This window comes from Bufo bufo, chromosome 1 (assembly GCF_905171765.1).
Source record: "Bufo bufo chromosome 1, aBufBuf1.1, whole genome shotgun sequence".
Taxonomy (NCBI): Eukaryota; Metazoa; Chordata; class Amphibia; order Anura; family Bufonidae; genus Bufo; species Bufo bufo.
The window spans coordinates 498624199-498641960 of NC_053389.1; the positions used below are offsets into that span (position 1 = coordinate 498624199).

At 44.6% G+C, this 17762-nt stretch overlaps 1 protein-coding gene across 2 annotated transcripts in view; it reads left to right on the plus strand.

The window, feature by feature from the left end:
• SCAF11 (SR-related CTD associated factor 11) overlaps positions 1 to 13639 on the plus strand; it is a 114374-nt gene extending 100735 nt beyond the window's left edge. Inside the window, exons 13-15 of one of the 2 annotated variants that reach the window (XM_040410600.1) lie at positions 4571 to 4789; positions 11199 to 11318; positions 12923 to 13639. In XM_040410600.1, coding sequence (XP_040266534.1) covers positions 4571 to 4789; positions 11199 to 11318; positions 12923 to 13036 — 453 coding nt within the window. In that variant the 3' untranslated portion in view covers positions 13037 to 13639. The remainder of the gene's footprint in view (positions 1 to 4570; positions 4790 to 11198; positions 11319 to 12922) is intronic. The other variant, XM_040410609.1, reaches the window with a different exon arrangement.
• The last annotated feature ends 4123 nt before the right edge of the window (positions 13640 to 17762 follow it).

Sequence of the window (17762 nt, forward strand, 5' to 3'; positions counted from 1 at the left end):
GTGTCTTAATTGAAGGTATTTATAGAAATGGGTAGACACTAGACCATATTTAGTGCAAAGTTGTGCAAATTGTTTTAGGATACCTTGTGAATATAGTTGCCCTAAATTCCATAGTCCTTTACGTTCCCAATCAGAAAACCCCTGCAGTTTGGACAATTCTATTAAATGAGGGTTATTCCAAACAGGAGACAGGTCCAATAGTTCCCGAACACCCAGAATTTCCATAACCTTTCCCCAGACCTTCCTCATTAATCCTACTACTGGGAGGGGTTTAAAAGAGTCGGGTAAATCTTTCTCCATAATCGAAATAAGTTGGCAGACCCCAGATGCCCACTTCACCAATTCTCCACATCTTCCCATCTCTCTCAGGGACCCCCAGCCCTTAAGGTTTTGCAATTGAGCTGCTAAGAAATATTTAATGGGGTTAGGTAACGCCAATCCCCCCGCTTCTTTACCACGCTGTAATGTTTCATATCGGATTCTACTATTTTTATTTTTCCATAACAAGGATCTAAATATTCTCTGCAACTTATAATAATAATGCATGGGAATCCATACTGGTGAGTTATGCAATATGTAGAGCAATTGCGGCATCCATATCATCTTAAGAAGATTACCTCTACCTATCATTGACAATGGAAGCTTATGCCAGGTGATCGCTTTCTGTTTAAATCTATCCATTAGTGGTAGTAGGTTATTCGCTATATAAGCTCGGGGCTGTACTGAAATAGTGACTCCAAGATATTTAAAGGAGGAGACCACTTTCAGGTTAACATGATCTAAGCAAAGAGATTCCAGAAGAGGGGACAGCGGAAGAATGACTGACTTATTCCAATTGATAAACCAGACTGTTTTCCAAAGTCTGAGATTAATGATATAACGGGATCTATTGATGATGTCAGATCGAGACTCTTTCCTCCACCGTCCCCCTCTCCAGACCTCGAATCAGTGGCGTAGAACGCAAAATACAAGCCAGGGGCTCAATAGCAATGGCAAACAGGACGGGTGACAAAGGGCACCCCTGCCTGGTGCCTCTCTCCAGTGTCATCATTGGGGATAGCTTTCCATTTATTCGCAGCCTAGCTCTCGGTTGACTATAGAGCAATTTTAGCCAATTAATGTATCCAGGGCCTAGTTTTGCCATAACCGCCCATAAGTATTCCCATTCAACACTATCAAAGGCCTTTGCAGCGTCTAAAGAGACCACTGCAGGGCATCCCACATCCCATTCTGTTCCCCTCATCTGAATATTGAGGAACAGACGCCTAAGGTTTAATGTGGATTTTCCTGGCATAAACCCGCACTGATCTTCATGTATAATGTGGGAGATAACATTCAGGAGCCTATTAGCAAGTACTTTTGCCAACACTTTTTTATATCTACTGTCAAGAGTGAAATGGGTCTATATGAATCTACCATATTGGGATCCTTATTTGGTTTAGGGATCACCACCACCAATGCTTCTCTCATAGAGATAGGTAAAATACCTGTCCTATAAGATTCAGTAAACACCTGTAGGAGATGCGAGAGCAAAACTTCTTGATGATTTTTGTAGAATTCCCCAGGTAAGCAATCTCCCCAGGTGCTTTTCCGCCAATACCATCTCTTCCAATTGAATGTCCCCATCAAGTAATAACCTCTGATCATCAGACAGACTGGGCATCTGGATATTATGCAGGTATTGCTCTCACTACAGTCAATCCCTAGTCTGGACTTATAGACTTCTGCATAGTGCTCATGGAATATGTTCATTATGTTATCATCTCCCGATACCTGTATGCCCATTTTATTAGTGATTCCCAACACACGAGGGGCCCGATTGGGTTTTAATAATAGTAGCTAGTAGGTGACCTGTACATTCCCCTTCCATAAAATAATGTTGAGTCTTAAAGTTGTTTGTCCCCAGCTCTACTAATCAAATGTTCCTTCAGTAGATTCTGCGCCGCCGTCCAGTGCGAGGAATTTTCTAGGGAGGGGTCAAAGATGTACTTAGCTTCTGTAGTCTGAATTCTATCCAGTAGTTCTGTCGTAAGTGCCCTGCTTTTAGTTTTATGGGAACTAATGCATTTAATGTATATCCCTCTAATATAAGATTTCATTGTATCCCAGATAATGGAGTGACTAGCTGAACCTTCATTATTGGTTAAAAAAAAAAAAAAAGTCAGAGCAGCAGATATCACAGTACCAGTATCAACTAACTGGATCCAAAAAGGGGTTTAGTTGCCATGGTTGTCTCGGACCCAATAACTCTCTCCCTAAATCCAGTACTACTAACAGGGAGCCAGTACTACTAACAGGGAGTGGTCAGAAATACTACGGGGTAAGTACCTAATATCCTGGACCTTATCTAACACTCCCTTAGATCCCACAGCGAGATCTATCCTAGAAAGAACTATGTGATGACGAGTAGCAGGAGTATTGCTTCACACCAGGATTTCTGGACCTCCACAAATCATACAAGTCTATTTCAGCGAGCGTCTTGGCTAATGAGGATAGAGAAGGGCCTGAGACCCCACTATCAAATTGGAATTTATCTAGGGATTTGTCCAAGAACGTGTTAAAATCACCAATTATGAGAACTGGCAGGTCTGGAAATTTGGAAGTGAAGGATAATACTTTTTTGAGAACTTCACAGGAATATAAACGGCCACTAGTATCATTTGGTAATGAAACACAGAACAGTTAATACATATAAAGCGACCCTCATCATCCTCATGTACCTCCCTCGATATAAAGGGAACATTTCTATGCACCAACACCCTCACCCCTCTCGATTGCGTGGAGTAGGAGGAATGACATTTCTGTGCCACCCAAGCCTTATGAATAAGATGTGTTCTCTCAGAAGTGAGATGAGTTTCTGAGAGGCACTGAATTGCCGGTTGATACGTTTGCAAAGCATAAAAGACTGCATTGCAGGTTGGTTCAGCCCCCTCGCATTCCAGGTAATTTTTCTAAGGGTACCCATTTATATTTTTAAAAGATCCCGGTTCTTAAAATAAAGCGCGTCGCCCACTTACATCTGATTGCCATCCTATTGAATGGAAACGCCTGACTAAATTCACCTTCCAGTTATCTGCTAATCAGTCATGTGATATTGGATCATTTTCCTGCAATAAATCAATGACCAAGTCTTATTTTTGGCTTCTTTATTTGATTTGGTTATAGTTATCTACTTTTAGGACTTGTAGGAAATCCTGATGTAGCTTTTGGTCAAATTTATGCAGAAATAGAGAAAATTCTGTACGCTTCATGTATCCACATGAGTACAGGCATCGTTGGTCATGTGTAAAGTAACATTCCCCTTAATATTAAATGGGTTATCCCATATCTTCAGGAGTTAGACGCAGAGTAGCTTGTTCTGCTAAGCGGTTTGCATAGCTCCCTTTTTACTTCAATGGTAGATATTGAAACAGCGGAGCACTGGCCCACTTGGCTGTTTCCATAAGCCTGGCCACCTAGGAGTGGCGCTTAGTCCAGTCTCGCTATGGAAACGGGTTAATTCCTTTCCAATTTGCTCTACAGTTAGTAAAACACACTTTGTGTATCTGTCTTCTGTAAAACGCACTGGTAAGGATGCTAGAAATACCAAGGTATTGTATGATTATTTCCTAGTTTGCGGCATAATCAGAGCTGCCATTCAAGTTTCGTTGTTCCTTATGGCAACCTTGAAACTGACTTGGGTCTGTATTACACTGACAGATTCTGACCGATTTTCTGTCCAATCAGACCAATAGTTGGTGCGTATAACAAACGATTGGTGTGTGTAATTGGCCATCTGACCAATGATTGGTCAAAAAATCTGTCACATAATCTGTTGGTGTAATATAGGCCTTAAATTATAGATGTTTTTTCTTTTGAGTCCAGCTTTATTTTTGTGACCATTGTAAAAAAAATAACAATTGGAGTCCAATTTTACTTACATGGTTTTGGTTCCTGCAATTTAGAGTATTTAGTATTCTCAGCTAGCAAAATGTGTTCCTTGCCAAAAACCATAACTATACATTTAAAAGTTGCTCAGTTTTTTTACTTTTTGTTAACTTTTTTTTATTAATGCTGATAATAAAAGCTAAAGCTTCAATGTAAGAAATACTTCCTTCGCTTTGAAGTATAATTCTTGGAATTGGATGCTGTGTGCAGGATCAGAAAAAGATTCAGAAAGCGCTGGCAGGTCTGTGTTTTTTGTGTGTGAGTGATCCTGGTTGGATGGAGGTTTTTGGCTGCATCCTCTCCAGTAGCAGTCATACTGGATAATGCATGGCTACCTTACTCTGGACACAAATTGTAGTTTGTCAGCAGATCTTGCTGAGGTCTACAGTTTCTTCTTACAACAATCATATGTCTTTTTAGGACAATCCCACCAATCCCTTTTATGAATAAAAGTTACATAACTATTCACCTATCAAAACTTCTTGAGCATAGAGGGTTTCAGAAATGGGCAGAAGCCCTCATTTGGCAGCTTCAAACAGTCCATTCGCAGTGGGGAACACCACTTTAATATTTTCATAGCTTGAGATTTGTCATTATATTGTTTCTAATGTCTAACATTGACATTGTGTTAACTTTTAAACAGGGTAATCCTGGTGCTACTTACGCAAATAATAATGTAAATGCGCCACTCTTGCCTGCTCCAGCAGCAGTCCATGGAACAGTTGGGGTTGTACAGGCACCACATTCTGGCAGTGTGGCAACATCCACTTACAGCAGAAATTCCCATACTTTTGTTAAATCTGCACCTCGAAAGGAAAGTGTAACAGTGGAAGCCAGTGCAGATAGCTCCAAAAAGGAAAAGGTAACCATAGCTGTGTGATGTCTGAAGCCTTGTGTCAAACATAGCGTTTAGCTTTCTCGCCCATATTCATTGGGGGACACAGAGACCATGGGTATAGCTATGTCCTCTAGGAGGCGTTGACACTAGTAAAAAGCTGTTAGCTCCTCCCCTGGCAGCTATACCTCCTCCAGCCTGGAGAGAGCGCTTCAGTTTTTTTATAGTGTCAATAGGAGGCAGACCTCCCTGCTATGCAGGGAATCTCTGGAAGATTTTTTTTTTTTTTTTTCCTTTTTCAGATGGGAAAACGGTGGACGCCTCGCCTCCCTGTTCTCCCGGGGTCGAGTTGTGCATGTGCCAGTCATCCGCACTGCTGCCTCCCCCACAGAAGACAAGGTGGACCAGGGCAGCCTCGCTCCCTGCATCCCGCCAGCCAAGGGGTCAACCATCCAAGCCCCCCTTTTCCAGTGTCCTGCCACTACGGTGGCAGTAGCTGAAGGGGTGACCCTGCTGGACCAGAGGAGGGATGAAGATGGCGGCAGAAAAGAGAAGAGAGGTGAGTACATGGGACTAGGTGAGTATGTTTGACCCTCTGGGTTGGTCTCCCCCTCCCTCGTGGTGGCAATAGTCTGCGAACAGACAGGGCTTCAGCATAGCCCAGCACCTGCAGCCATTCCAACACCCCTGAAACATTCCCCTCTGGCACAGGCAGTTTGGTTGAGGATTGAGTGGAGGACATAGGGGGTTAATAGTGTGCTGTATGCATTACTGGCGAGAATTAGGACCTGCCGTATTAACATGCAGGGAGCTGAGCGCAGCTCCCGCTCTCCTACAAGGCGGCATCTACCCTTCGGGAGCAAAAAAAATAATTAGAATAATGCACATTCCGCCGAGTTAACCCTCCTGGCCCTCCCTCACTCTTGGTGGTGATAGTCAGGGGTATACTTATGGCCTTAAATCATTTCCAGGACTACCCTGTCTGCCTGAGGCCATCACCAGCTCCCCTCAAGCCATAAGCACCCCTCTTGTCATTACCTTCACACCAAGAAGGGACATCGGCACATGGGGGGGTTAATATGCCATCCGGAGCGCACATGCAGGGAGGGGAGCGCAGGAGTCTTCTGCTCCCCTCCACCCTCAGACTTGACTACTGACTGGGGCCGGCGCCGTCCACTATTACGGCACCTTCCTCATTGCCACCCCCTTTGGGAGCGGACGCCGGTCGCGCTTCTCCGGAAGCAGTTAGCTGTATATGTTCGGCCGGCATCGCATCAGTGCTTCGGCCGCGATATTCTTTGCCCGGCCCGCACTGGCGTCCACCCGGCCCAACCGGCGGACACACAGAGTGCAACACCACGCCAGGCCCCCGTCCGTTGCCGGGCGGGCGCATTCAACTGCTCTGTTAATGCACTCTCACTCAGGTCCCTCTGCACTCCGCCGTGCGCTAATGCATAGTCCCGACCTCCCCCGCTGCAGACCGGGAACATACACCGGCCGACACACAGGGAAGGGAGCGAAGGAGGCTCTCCCCTATCTGTGATCTGCTGTTGTCAGGGCTCTTAGGGGGTTAATAACTTCCCTGACAGGAGTGGGGGGTGCGCTCTGGCACGAATCCTTCCCGCCAATCCCCCCCCCCCCCCCCCCAGAAGCCGCTGGGCCCTGCCCCCTCCAGGACACCTTAACCCTTTCTGGCCAGCCACTGAGGGCCACCACCAGAGTATTCTGAGGATTCTATATCGGTACAGGTGCTTACAAGTTATATAGTTAACCCCTTCCTGCCTCTCTACCCACTTGATGTTGGGCATCCAAGTTTTTTTATAAAAAAAAAAAAAAGGAAAAATGCGCATTCATACGGGCCTCCCTCAGCCTCATCACCGCAAGACCACCCTGTCTGTGGGTACCAGGCTGGGCCCGTGTCCTATAGCGGGCAAAGGAGAACATCTCATAGTTCCCAATCCGCCCTCCTGGATATTCTTCCACCTGCATAGATCCAGGGAGGACAGCTGAAGTATTCCCAATCCACCCTCTGTGTCGTGTGGTTGATAGTTCTCCAGCGCACTCCAGTACAGGACCTCTGGATTCCCAATACGTCCTCCAGGGGCCGTTTGGTTGATAATTCTCCAGTACAGGACCTCTGGATTCCCAATCCTCCCCCCGGGGCCGTTCGGTTGATAATTCGCCACCAGCGCGATCCTGTGCAGAACCTCTAAAAATTCCCATTCCACCCTCCGGGGTTGTCTGGTTGATAAAAATCTGCCTGCACCATCCAGCGCAGACCCTCTGGAAGTTTCCATTCCATCCTCCGGGTCGTCTGGTTGATAATCCTCCACCTGCACGATCCAATGGTGGACCTCTGGATCTTCCCAATCACCCTCCGGGGTCGTTTGGTTGATAAGCACTGCCTGCGCACTACAATGGTGGATCTACGGACTTGTTAAGCACCGCCTGTGCAATCCGATGAGTGTACCTCTAGAAGTTCCAATTCCACCCCCGGGTAGTTAGTTTGGTTGATAGCTCCCACCGGCGAGCCTGCGACTGCCATGGACAAGATTCTGAGTTAAGACTGCACACAATGGGCCAGAGCAGGATATTTTCCTCCTCTGTCACCTCCACACCCCCACCCTTCCTCCCTAGGGCGGAGTATTGCGCTACTACTGGATGCAGTACTCCCTTGGATATTACCGCCCTCCATTGGGGTCTAACCACACTAGAACTGTTTCAGTGCCGGCAGTAAGCGTTCCCCTTTAGATAGGTGATTCCGACTGGGTTCAGTACTTACTGTATGCATTAGCCTCTTCCATAGGTGGCGCTATGGCATTATCCCTGGTTCAGTGTTTACTGTATGTCTTACCCCCTTACGTAGGTGGGGTATTGATACGGGACTCTCCATATACCTTGCCCTTTTACGAAAGAGGCGTACTCTCTCTCTACTTGGATTCGGTTCCTGCTGGATGCATTACTGCATTGCCACCCTTCATGGTGGCGTACTTGCACTACCACTGTGCAGTGCTTGCCGCAAGCATTACCCCCTTTTCATTGGTGGGATAATTGCAACATTGCCCCTTCCACAAGCGATCCACTACCGTGGGGAATGAGTACACATCTTGGATGTTGCACTTCAACTACGCCACGGCTATAGAGGCCTTAGCTTCTTCTACAAGTGGGGCGTAGCGAGTATCGTTACGCTGGTGCCCTGTACTCTTCTTCTAATGGTATTTTGGTGCCGCCAGTGGATACTGTGGCTGTTTCCACGTTGTGTCCTTTTCCTTCGGTGCCGGTTTGGGGCAGAAATATGACGACCTCTCTCTTCAGGGGGTTGCCCAGCGTCACTTATGTGTCCTAGCATCCCTATATCCATGGTCCTCCACTGTTCCAATATGTTATCCACCATTCCTGATGTGGGAAGTGGTTGTGCTGGCACTCTGGTTTGGCTTTGCAGCGTGTTCTCTGCTGGTGTGGTTTTTACGCTGGTACTAGCGTTCGCAGTCTCTGCAGTGGGGCATCCCCTCAGGTAAGGGTTCCACCCCGACGCTGGCTTGGCGGTTGTTCCTGTTCGATGCCCTTCCCAGGTGGAGTGTTAAAGGTTAGCTCTCCTTCCCTGAGGCGGTATGGTACCATGGCTTCTATCGGATTCCTCTATTCTGCCCCCTCAGTTTGGCTGGCGGGGCACGCTGCGGCTCCTACGGTACGGGCGTCCTGGAGTAGCCATTACTCCTCCTGCACGGCTCCTTCGTCAGGTGATGGATTCTTCTAACGCTGAATTCGGTGGCGTATGCTGCATGGCCTCCTCCTTAGGCGGAGTATGGCGCCGCCACTCATCAGGTGGCTACTTCTGTGTAGTGCCAGTCTCAGATGGGGAATGGGCTTCGCCCTGCCCCCCTTTTCCTTCCGTTTTTTCCTTCTCTGGCTCAGGGTTCACGGTCACTCCGCAAACCTTGGTAGCTCATATGTTACTACTTCCCCTCATCTACGTTGATGCAGGATATTGGTTCTGTGGTTTTTTTCTTCCAGTTTCGTTCCGGACTGACTGTTGGTCTGTGATATTTTTTTTCCATATTCTCCTTCTACAGGTGAATCCTACCCGTTGGTCCTGGGTGTCCTACCCGTATCTACAACTACCTCTCGAGACTTGACTACTAACTGCCACGTCAGTCCGATGGTGGTCATGCCTTTCCACTGCACTTTCCGTGGCTAGACTGAGACACGCCAATTGGAGCGGGGGTGCTGTCTCTACTCGCCACCGTTGCTGGAGTTTTGTTCCTGGAACAGAACACCCCTTCTATTCTTCCTCCTCGAGGCAGGAGTTTTTTCTCTTCTTGGTCTGGTCAAAATTTCCGTCGAGCAGCATTGCTACACCGTCAATACACGGTCGCTGACGGAACTCCTCACCGCTGGTGATTCTCATATAGTCTCTACTTCTACCTATCCAATGTATTGATTCCTTGGTTTGCGGTTGGACACGCCTCATTCAGGCGTTTTTTTCTTGGTAGTTTATCAGCCGGCTTCTCAGTCTCCCCACAAGCCTCTTCGGCTCGAGGGACTTCGGTGGACCAATTTAGTTTCCGGAATTCCCCCCTTGAACCCTCGCGGGAGATGTCTCTCCAACTCCGGTCCTGGAATGTAGTTTTTTTTCTTGTGGCTATCACATCCATCAGACGGGTGTCCGGGTTGGGGCGCTCTCTTGCAGAGAACCTTCCTGGTTCTTCACAGGGATAAGCGGTTCTCCGGCCCGTTCATTCCTTCTCCCGATGGTGGTCTCTGATTTCCATTTAAATGAAGAAATTGTCCTTCCATCACTGTGTCCCTCCCCTTCACACCCTAGGGAACGGGAGTTACACCATTTGGACGTTGTCAGGGCTCTGACTATTTATTTGCCAGCCTTCAGTTCCTTCCGGCGTACGGGCTCCTATTTTTTGTGACACCGGAGGGTCCTCGCAAGGCATTGGTGGCCTCCAGGGTGGCAATTGCACGTCTGCAATTACTGAAGCATACTGCACCCGGGGCAGGGTTCCGCCCTTTGGTGTCTCCGCTCACTCCACCAGAGCGGTGGGCACGCTTGGGCTCGGAGGATTCAAAGTTCGGCTACTGACCTACTTACGCACATTCACGAAAATTTGCCAGGTGCATACTTATGCATCGGCGGGCACTGCCTTGCGCCGCATGGTCTTGCAAGTGGCAGTTCTTAGTTGCCTGCAGAGGCGCTTTCTCCATGTGTCTGTGGTTTTCCCTCCCTGTGGACTGCTCTCGGACGACCCATGGTCTGTGTCCCCCCAATGAATATGGGCAAGAAAAGGAGATTTTTGTATAACTTACCAGTAAAATCTCTTTCTCGCTCTTCATTGGGGGACACAGCACCCACCCAGTATTGTTGTTCGGCCACAGTTGTGGCTGTTGCTGGTTAGAACCTGGTTTGGTTCTCGGCATTGTTGCTGTTCCACGTTTTTTCGTTGGTTTGCTTGCTTCTCCTACTGCTTCTCACAAACTGAAGCTCTCTCTCCAGGCTGGAGGGGGTATAGCTACCAGGGGATGAGCTAACAGCTTTTTACTAGTGTCAACGCCTCCTAGAGGACATGGCTATACCCATGGTCTCGGTGTCCCCCAATGAAGAGCGAGAAAGAGATTTTACTGGTAAGTTATACAAAAATCTCGTTTTTTCCCCTCTTCCTCTCTTTCTGGCATTAGATGTATGATTAAGGTGGTTACTTACTTTGGTGCATGCAAAGCATGACCTAATTTAACATTTTTTGACATGACCTGAAAGGTATCTGCCAATAAAATACTGGTGTTGTGTTCAAATTAAACCAGGGTTTCTGAAGAAAAAGATGTATTTGGCTTTTCTGTTTCTTGTGCAGTGGACGATTTTTAGACAGCTGCTGGCAATACCTTGGCTAGTGCTCCCCTTGCACTCTTGTGGAGATCAGTTGTCATTATTCCGATTAAAGACCACCTGTCACCATACAAATGATATGTATGCTGTTGAGCAGATTGAGAGCAATTTCAGGGGGGGAAATATTCAGTATAACTTGTACCTTGATTGAAATCCCTGCTTTTTCCATGCTCAGGAGTCCAGTAGGTGGTCCTACTTAGTGAATGGCAGTAAATCATTAGGACCACCCACTGGACTGCTCAGTGTGGAAATGGCAAGGACGTAAATGAACATGCAAGTTCTACTAAATCTCTTTGCCTAAAAAAATTATCAATCTTCTCAGCTCCTCCTGCTCTGCAGACTAGACACCATGGTCAATGTGACAGGTTCCCATTAAGGTGTGCATACGAATACATGCTGCAGAGCCCCAGGACTAGATTGTAGATTTGTAATTTAGCAAGTAAAAGGATGGTGAATATGCATAATATGTCCGTGATAAAATGTTACTGATCAGAATGCTTTTACCAAATAGATTTGTCTTTTAATGACTTCTCTTTTTAATGGCAGAAAATTCAAATTCAAGAGAAAGCAGCGCACGAAGTTAAAATGGCTATAAGACCATACTATCAAAATAAAGATATCACGAAGGATGAATATAAAGAGATAGTTAAGAAAGCTGTGGACAAGGTAAGATGAGATCAAGTATCTACTTATATTTGTAGGCTATGTTCATGCTGTGAATATTTTCCAAACTGCAGCCAAAACTGGTGGCTTTTTTATATATATTTTTTTTTACATTGTCCCAATCCGCAGTTTGAACACGGCCCACGTATAAGGGCCCTTAGGCTGAGGACTTGGCAAATTATTGGGTGTGACTGCTCGTTCCTGATAAACAGCCCGTGTAAATGTGCCACCTATCACACAACTTCAATAACTAAATTTTCCCTTTAAGTACAAGGATAAGGTGTATTGTGCAACAATTTATTACTTTTAATGCCTGTTAGGGCTAGATTACACCTATTGATCCTGTACCTACCAATAACTAAGACGTAACTTTTAATTGATACTGCTGCTAATACTTAAATAAGTGACTAACTAAACTAAATGGTTAAAACTTCCAGCGCCCGCTGGCCTTCCAATATCAGTTTCAAGTGCACTGTCAGGATGTCACCTGACCAGGGTTGTATGCTACTGTGTGATTCCACACTAGTGTCTAACTGGCTGCGCGCTGCCAGTGTAGCTTGTGGACACTGTGTGACTACTAAACACAGCAGTACGAGGCTTCAGCGGTATGCTGAGTTAAAAATTAGAGGCTCACACTGCCCCCCAGTGTGAGCCTCTAATTTTTAACTCAGCATACCGCTGAAGCCTCGTACTGCTGTGTTTAGTAGTCACACAGTGTCCACAAGCTACACTGGCAGCGCGCAGCCAGTTAGACACTAGTGTGGAATCACACAGTAGCATACAACCCTGGTCAGGTGACATCCTGACAGTGCACTTGAAACTGATATTGGAAGGCCAGCGGGCGCTGGAAGTTTTAACCATTTAGTTTAGTTAGTCACTTATTTAAGTATTAGCAGCAGTATCAATTAAAAGTTACGTCTTAGTTATTGGTAGGTACAGGATCAATAGGTGTAATCTAGACCTATCACACAACAAACGTGGTATTCACAATATTCAAAGTGAATTGGAGATGACTATCGTATTAATGATCATTGGTCCCCCATTCACTTTGTATCTGGCTATTGAAAGACCCTTTAAATAAGCACTGATCGACTTGAATACCAACGATCAGCGCTAATCATTGGCTTGGCATTAGGCCATTGAAGAGGATGCATGCATCTACAATAGACTAGATCAAGGATCAGCAGCAACTGTTTTACCACAGCTGGAGTGCTAGAGGTTACTGAACCCTGGACTAGATTTAGAAGCACCTTTTCTCTTTGCCCAAAGCAGTGTTCCCATCCGAAATAATTATGGTATATGAAAAGTATATGCCATAAATGTCTAACAGGTGAGCGCCCCCCTTTTGTGGACTATTACGAGAGAACACAAACGGTTGAGTGCTTCACAATTCCCATAAAGTACAATAGAGAACATCCTCGCCTATCAGATATTCAGCAAGCGCTACAGTTAGTGCAGGTATTTAACCTGATGCATTGCAAGTCATCTTCTAAAATACTCATGTTTGTCCCATTAAACAACCAATACAATTACACTTCAGTTAGTTAGGAGTTAATGTGAATGTGCTTTTATTAAACGCTAGATTTCTTTTTGTTTTTTCTTTCTAGGTTTGTCATAGTAAAAGTGGAGAAGTAGATTCGTCAAAAGTGGCAAATCTGATAAAAGCCTATGTGGATAAATATAAACACTCCCGCAAAAAGGGGACCGATGACAAACTGTGAAACGCAGCCCCTCACTGGAATGACAACAGTAGACTAAGGACTGTGACATCAATTGTCAGAGTGCAATTTCAGTGTCCACAGAAATGGTTACAACTGTGATTGGAACTGGGTTTTGATAAATAATTTTTCAACATGGAAACCTTTTGATTTAGAGCCCTTTACCCCCTTCCCCAAAGACTTAATGGATTTCTGTTTTTATTAGAGTGAACATATGAATAATAATGTACAGCGTTTTGACCTTCTCAATGATGTGTGTAATATTAGAGGTGTTAATCTCAATACTTGGCTATCAGCTGGATATTGTGTGTACAGTACATGTAATCTGTTGGTTAAGAAGTCTGATCATAAGAATCTTTGATTGTGTTTTCATCTAATAATAGTGCGATGCTTTTCTTGGCTCCTTTCTTTCTAGACTAACTGGACACGCTGGTCTTTAAGTGTACCCAATGTATGCAGGTGTCTGTACCTTCATATCGAATCTGTTTAGAAATAAACTTTCAGAGTAACAAAATGCCTACTACAAAATACTATGTCCGACAAATATATATATTTTTAAGATGGACATGATCTATGGAAACACCAAATAAATAAATATGCTGCTTGCTTGGGTTGTCTTTCTTTACTGAACTTGTATGCACTCAGTGTGTGTGTGTGCAGAAAGAGGCCTTGAGTCCTCCATCCAAGACCTCGCAGAAATGGGCAATTTGTTGTCGGCTTTCCTAACATGGCTGTGTAAAGGGAATCTGTCGCCACTTTTATGCTGCCCTAATTTTTAAACCCTAAGGCCCCTTTCACACAGGCGAGTATAATGCGGGAGGTGAACGCATTGCACCCGCACTGAATCCTGACCCATTCATTTCTATGGGGCTGTGCACACGAGCTGTGATTTTTCACGCATCACTTGTGCGTTGCGTGAAAATCGCAGCATGCTCCTCTTTGTGCGTTTTTCACGTAACGCAGGCCCCATAGAAATGAATGGGGTTGCGTGAAAATCGCAAGCAAGTGCGGATGCGGTGCGATTTTCACGCACGGTTGCTAGGAGACATCGGGATGGAGACCCGATCATTATTATTTCCCCTTATAACATGGTTATAAGGGAAAATAGCATTCTAAATACAGAATGCTAAGTATAGGGATGGAGGGGTTAAAAAAAAAAAATTAAACTCCTTAATCCACTTGTTCGCGCAGCCCCACATCTCTTCTGTCTTCATCTGTGCTGTGAGCAATAGGACCTTTGATGACATCACTGCGTTCATCACATGATCATCTCCATGGTGAGGGATCATGTGATGAGTGTAGTGATGTCATCAAAGGTCCTATTGCTCACAGCACAGATGAAGACAGAAGAGATGCGGGGCTGCGCGAACAAGTGGATTAAGGTGAGTTTTATTTATTTTTAACCCCTCCAGCCCTATTGTACTATGCATTCTGTATTAAGAATGCTATTATTTTCCCTTATAACCATGTTATAAGGGAAAATAATACAATCTACAGAACACCGATCCCAAGCCCGAACTTCTGTGAAGAAGTTTGGGTACCAAACATGCTTGATTTTTCTCACGCGAGTGCAAAACGCATTACAATGTTTTGCACTCGCACAGAAAAATCACGCATTTTCCCGCAACGCACCCGCCTCTTATTTGGGCCAAAAATATGACGCCCGTGTGAAAGAGGCCTAACAGCTCCAGCACATGCCATTGAGTCCTCATATTCATGAGCTCCAAGTTTTCTCCTCCTCACTGACTTTTTTTATTTTTTTTCCTATTGAAAGCAGCAGCACCACCATTTATCGTGTATTGGCAAACGCCTGGAAAAAATCTGTCGGATGAAATTGTATTTTTTTCCCAATGGGGTTTTATAGTACAGTATTCACTGTACGCTAAAAATGACATGTCCTTATTCTGCAGGTCAGTACGATTACGAGAAGCAAATTTTGTATACTTTGTTTTACTACTTCTAAAAACAAAAATAAAAACCTTAAAAAAAATACAATTTGCATCAGCATTTTCTGACACAACTTTAGTTTTTTATATTTCAGTCTACAAAGCTGTATGAGGACTTGTTTTTTGTGGGGAGAACTGTAGTTTTTATTGGTACCATTTTAGGGTATGACTGATCACTTTTTGTTCAGTTTTTTTGTGGGGGGGACAAGGTGACCAAAATTGGATCGTGTTTTGTTACGATGTTCACTACACAGGAAAAATATTTTAATAGTCCAGGGGTTTTGGGGTGTTATGTTTATTTTATTTTTTATATATAAAATTGGATAAGTTTTACACTGACTTTTAGTACCCTTTGGGGACTTAAACATGCAATCTTCTGATTGCTTGTCCAATAGACTGCAATAGAATACTATTACCCTAAGTTCACACTTGCGCGTTTTACAGCGCGTTCCTACGCGCTGTAAAACGCTTAACAAGGAGAAACCAATGCTTCCCTATGGGAATGGTTCTCACCTGGGCGTTTTACAGTGCGTACGATCGCGCTGTAAAACGCCCGACGCTCAAAAAAGTTCTTGAGCTTCTTTGGGGCGTTTTGTCGCGCGTTCCCGTACATAAACTTTCGGGAACGCGCGACCATGGGCGTTCGCTTGTCTCTGTATGCGCGATTGTAAACGCCGGTACAATCGCGCATACAGAGCACTCCATCGCGAACGCTCAGGTCTGAACCCAGGGTTAGTCTAAGGGATTCTCTTAGGCTACTTTCACACTTGCGTTCGGGGCTCCGCTTGTGAGCTCCGTTTGAAGGCTCTCACAAGCGGCTCCGAACGGATCCATAGAGCCCCAATGCATTCTGAGTGGATGCTGATCCGCTCAGAATGCCTCAGTCTGGCTCCGCTTGGCCTCCGTTCCGCTCAGCAGGGGGACATCCGAACGCAGCTTGCAGCGTTCGGGTGTCCGCCTGGCCGTGTAGAGACAAACGGATCTGTCCAGACTTACAATGTAAGTCAATGGGGACGGATCCGTTTGAAGTTGACAAAATATGGTGCAATTTCAAACGGATCCGTCCCCCATTGACTTTCAATGTAAAGTCTGGACGGATCCATCTGAATAACTTTCAGACTTAGATTTTTTTCTGAACTATAATGCAGACGGATCCATTCTGAACGGATCCCAACGTCTGCATTATAGGAGCGGATCCGTCTGTGCAGAGACCAGACTGATCCGCTCTGAACGCAAGTGTAAAAGTAGCCTAAGTGTCCATTCACACGTCCGTTGTTTCTTTCCTGATCTGTTCCGTTTTTTGCGGAACAGATCTGGACCCATTCATTTTCAATGGGTCCTGAAAAAAAATCAGACATTGAGCTGTCTGTTTTTTTTCAGGACCCATTGAAAATGAATGGGTCCAGATCTGTTCCGCAAAAAACGGAACAGATCAGGAAAGAAACAACGGACGTGTGAATGGACCCTTAGCCTGCATGAGAAACTGCCTCGGGCGCAACTTTCAGGCAGTTAACCATAACAGGCCTGGGAACCTTCACAATGGCCCAGGCTGTCATGGCAACCGATCTGGATCATAGACATGAGATCATAGTCATGTCCTTAACCGGTCACTGCCGGTTGGTGTTAAATGTAATATACAGCCAGCATCCACCATGTATGGAGGGAGCTCACTTCATACATACCCTTACCACTAATCCTCCACATGTATGTGATTGTGTGTTAAAGAGTTAAGGTCCAGAGTTTTTCGAGTTGCTAGCTGTTATCCCTAATTTATGCTGCCTTAGTGAGGACATTGTAAAACTGGTAACAGATTCCCTTTAACTAAATACTTGCATTCCCCATAAAGCAGCAATTCTGTTGCCTCTTTTTTTTAAGAACTCAAAAGATGAATGGCACAATGCAGTCTTTCTTGCAATGTAACAATACATTTAGTAAAATGCAGTAATTGAATCAGTGGTTGTTGTCGGGTATATAAAGCAATTGCCTTATCTCAAAGAAAGGATCAAAGGGAAAAAAATTAAGACTTTTGATCCAAGGGGGACATATAAACCTCTTATTTTTTTTATTTGATTGAGACCCTAATTAATTTGTGCAATTATTAAAAAATACAGTACCAGTGTCTATGCAAAAATATAAATGATTTATTATACAGTAATTTATATACAATAAATATATGACCAATAATGCAAAGACAATACAATGAAATGTAATACCCAAAATATGCCACTAGATGGTGCTGACACACCACAAATTTACGAACTCTCTAATAAACCAATGCGAAATATGCCAATTCTGCTTAAATATGAAAGCTTATATCATCAACTGATTATATACAGAAATTCATGAAAGAAAATTATGGCTATGAACCCTTGCTCTGCCAAACTATGAACAAATTTGGTAGTATTGCAATAAACTTATAAATTATCGGCTTGCTATCAGACTAGGGAATATAAAGATTCCCAACAGTTTCCTCTGAAAATCAATATACATTTTTATTCAGCAATATGTATAGTTGCTGAATAGTGATAATATTGATGTAGCAACTAATCTTATCCGTCCACAATAAGTGTGAAAACTACGTATAACAAAAACATACATTACCCAGAGGCAGATATTTTGCAGAGTCTTAAGGGAAGTCAACGCCAGAATTTTCTGATGATCCGAATCTTTCTCAGGGCCCTGTGTTTTTTTGGTTTTGTTTTTTCCCCCTTTGGTGGTCTCTTTACTACTAGCATGTGGGTAATTAGAACTTAAATTAAGTACCTAGAATACTCCATATATAA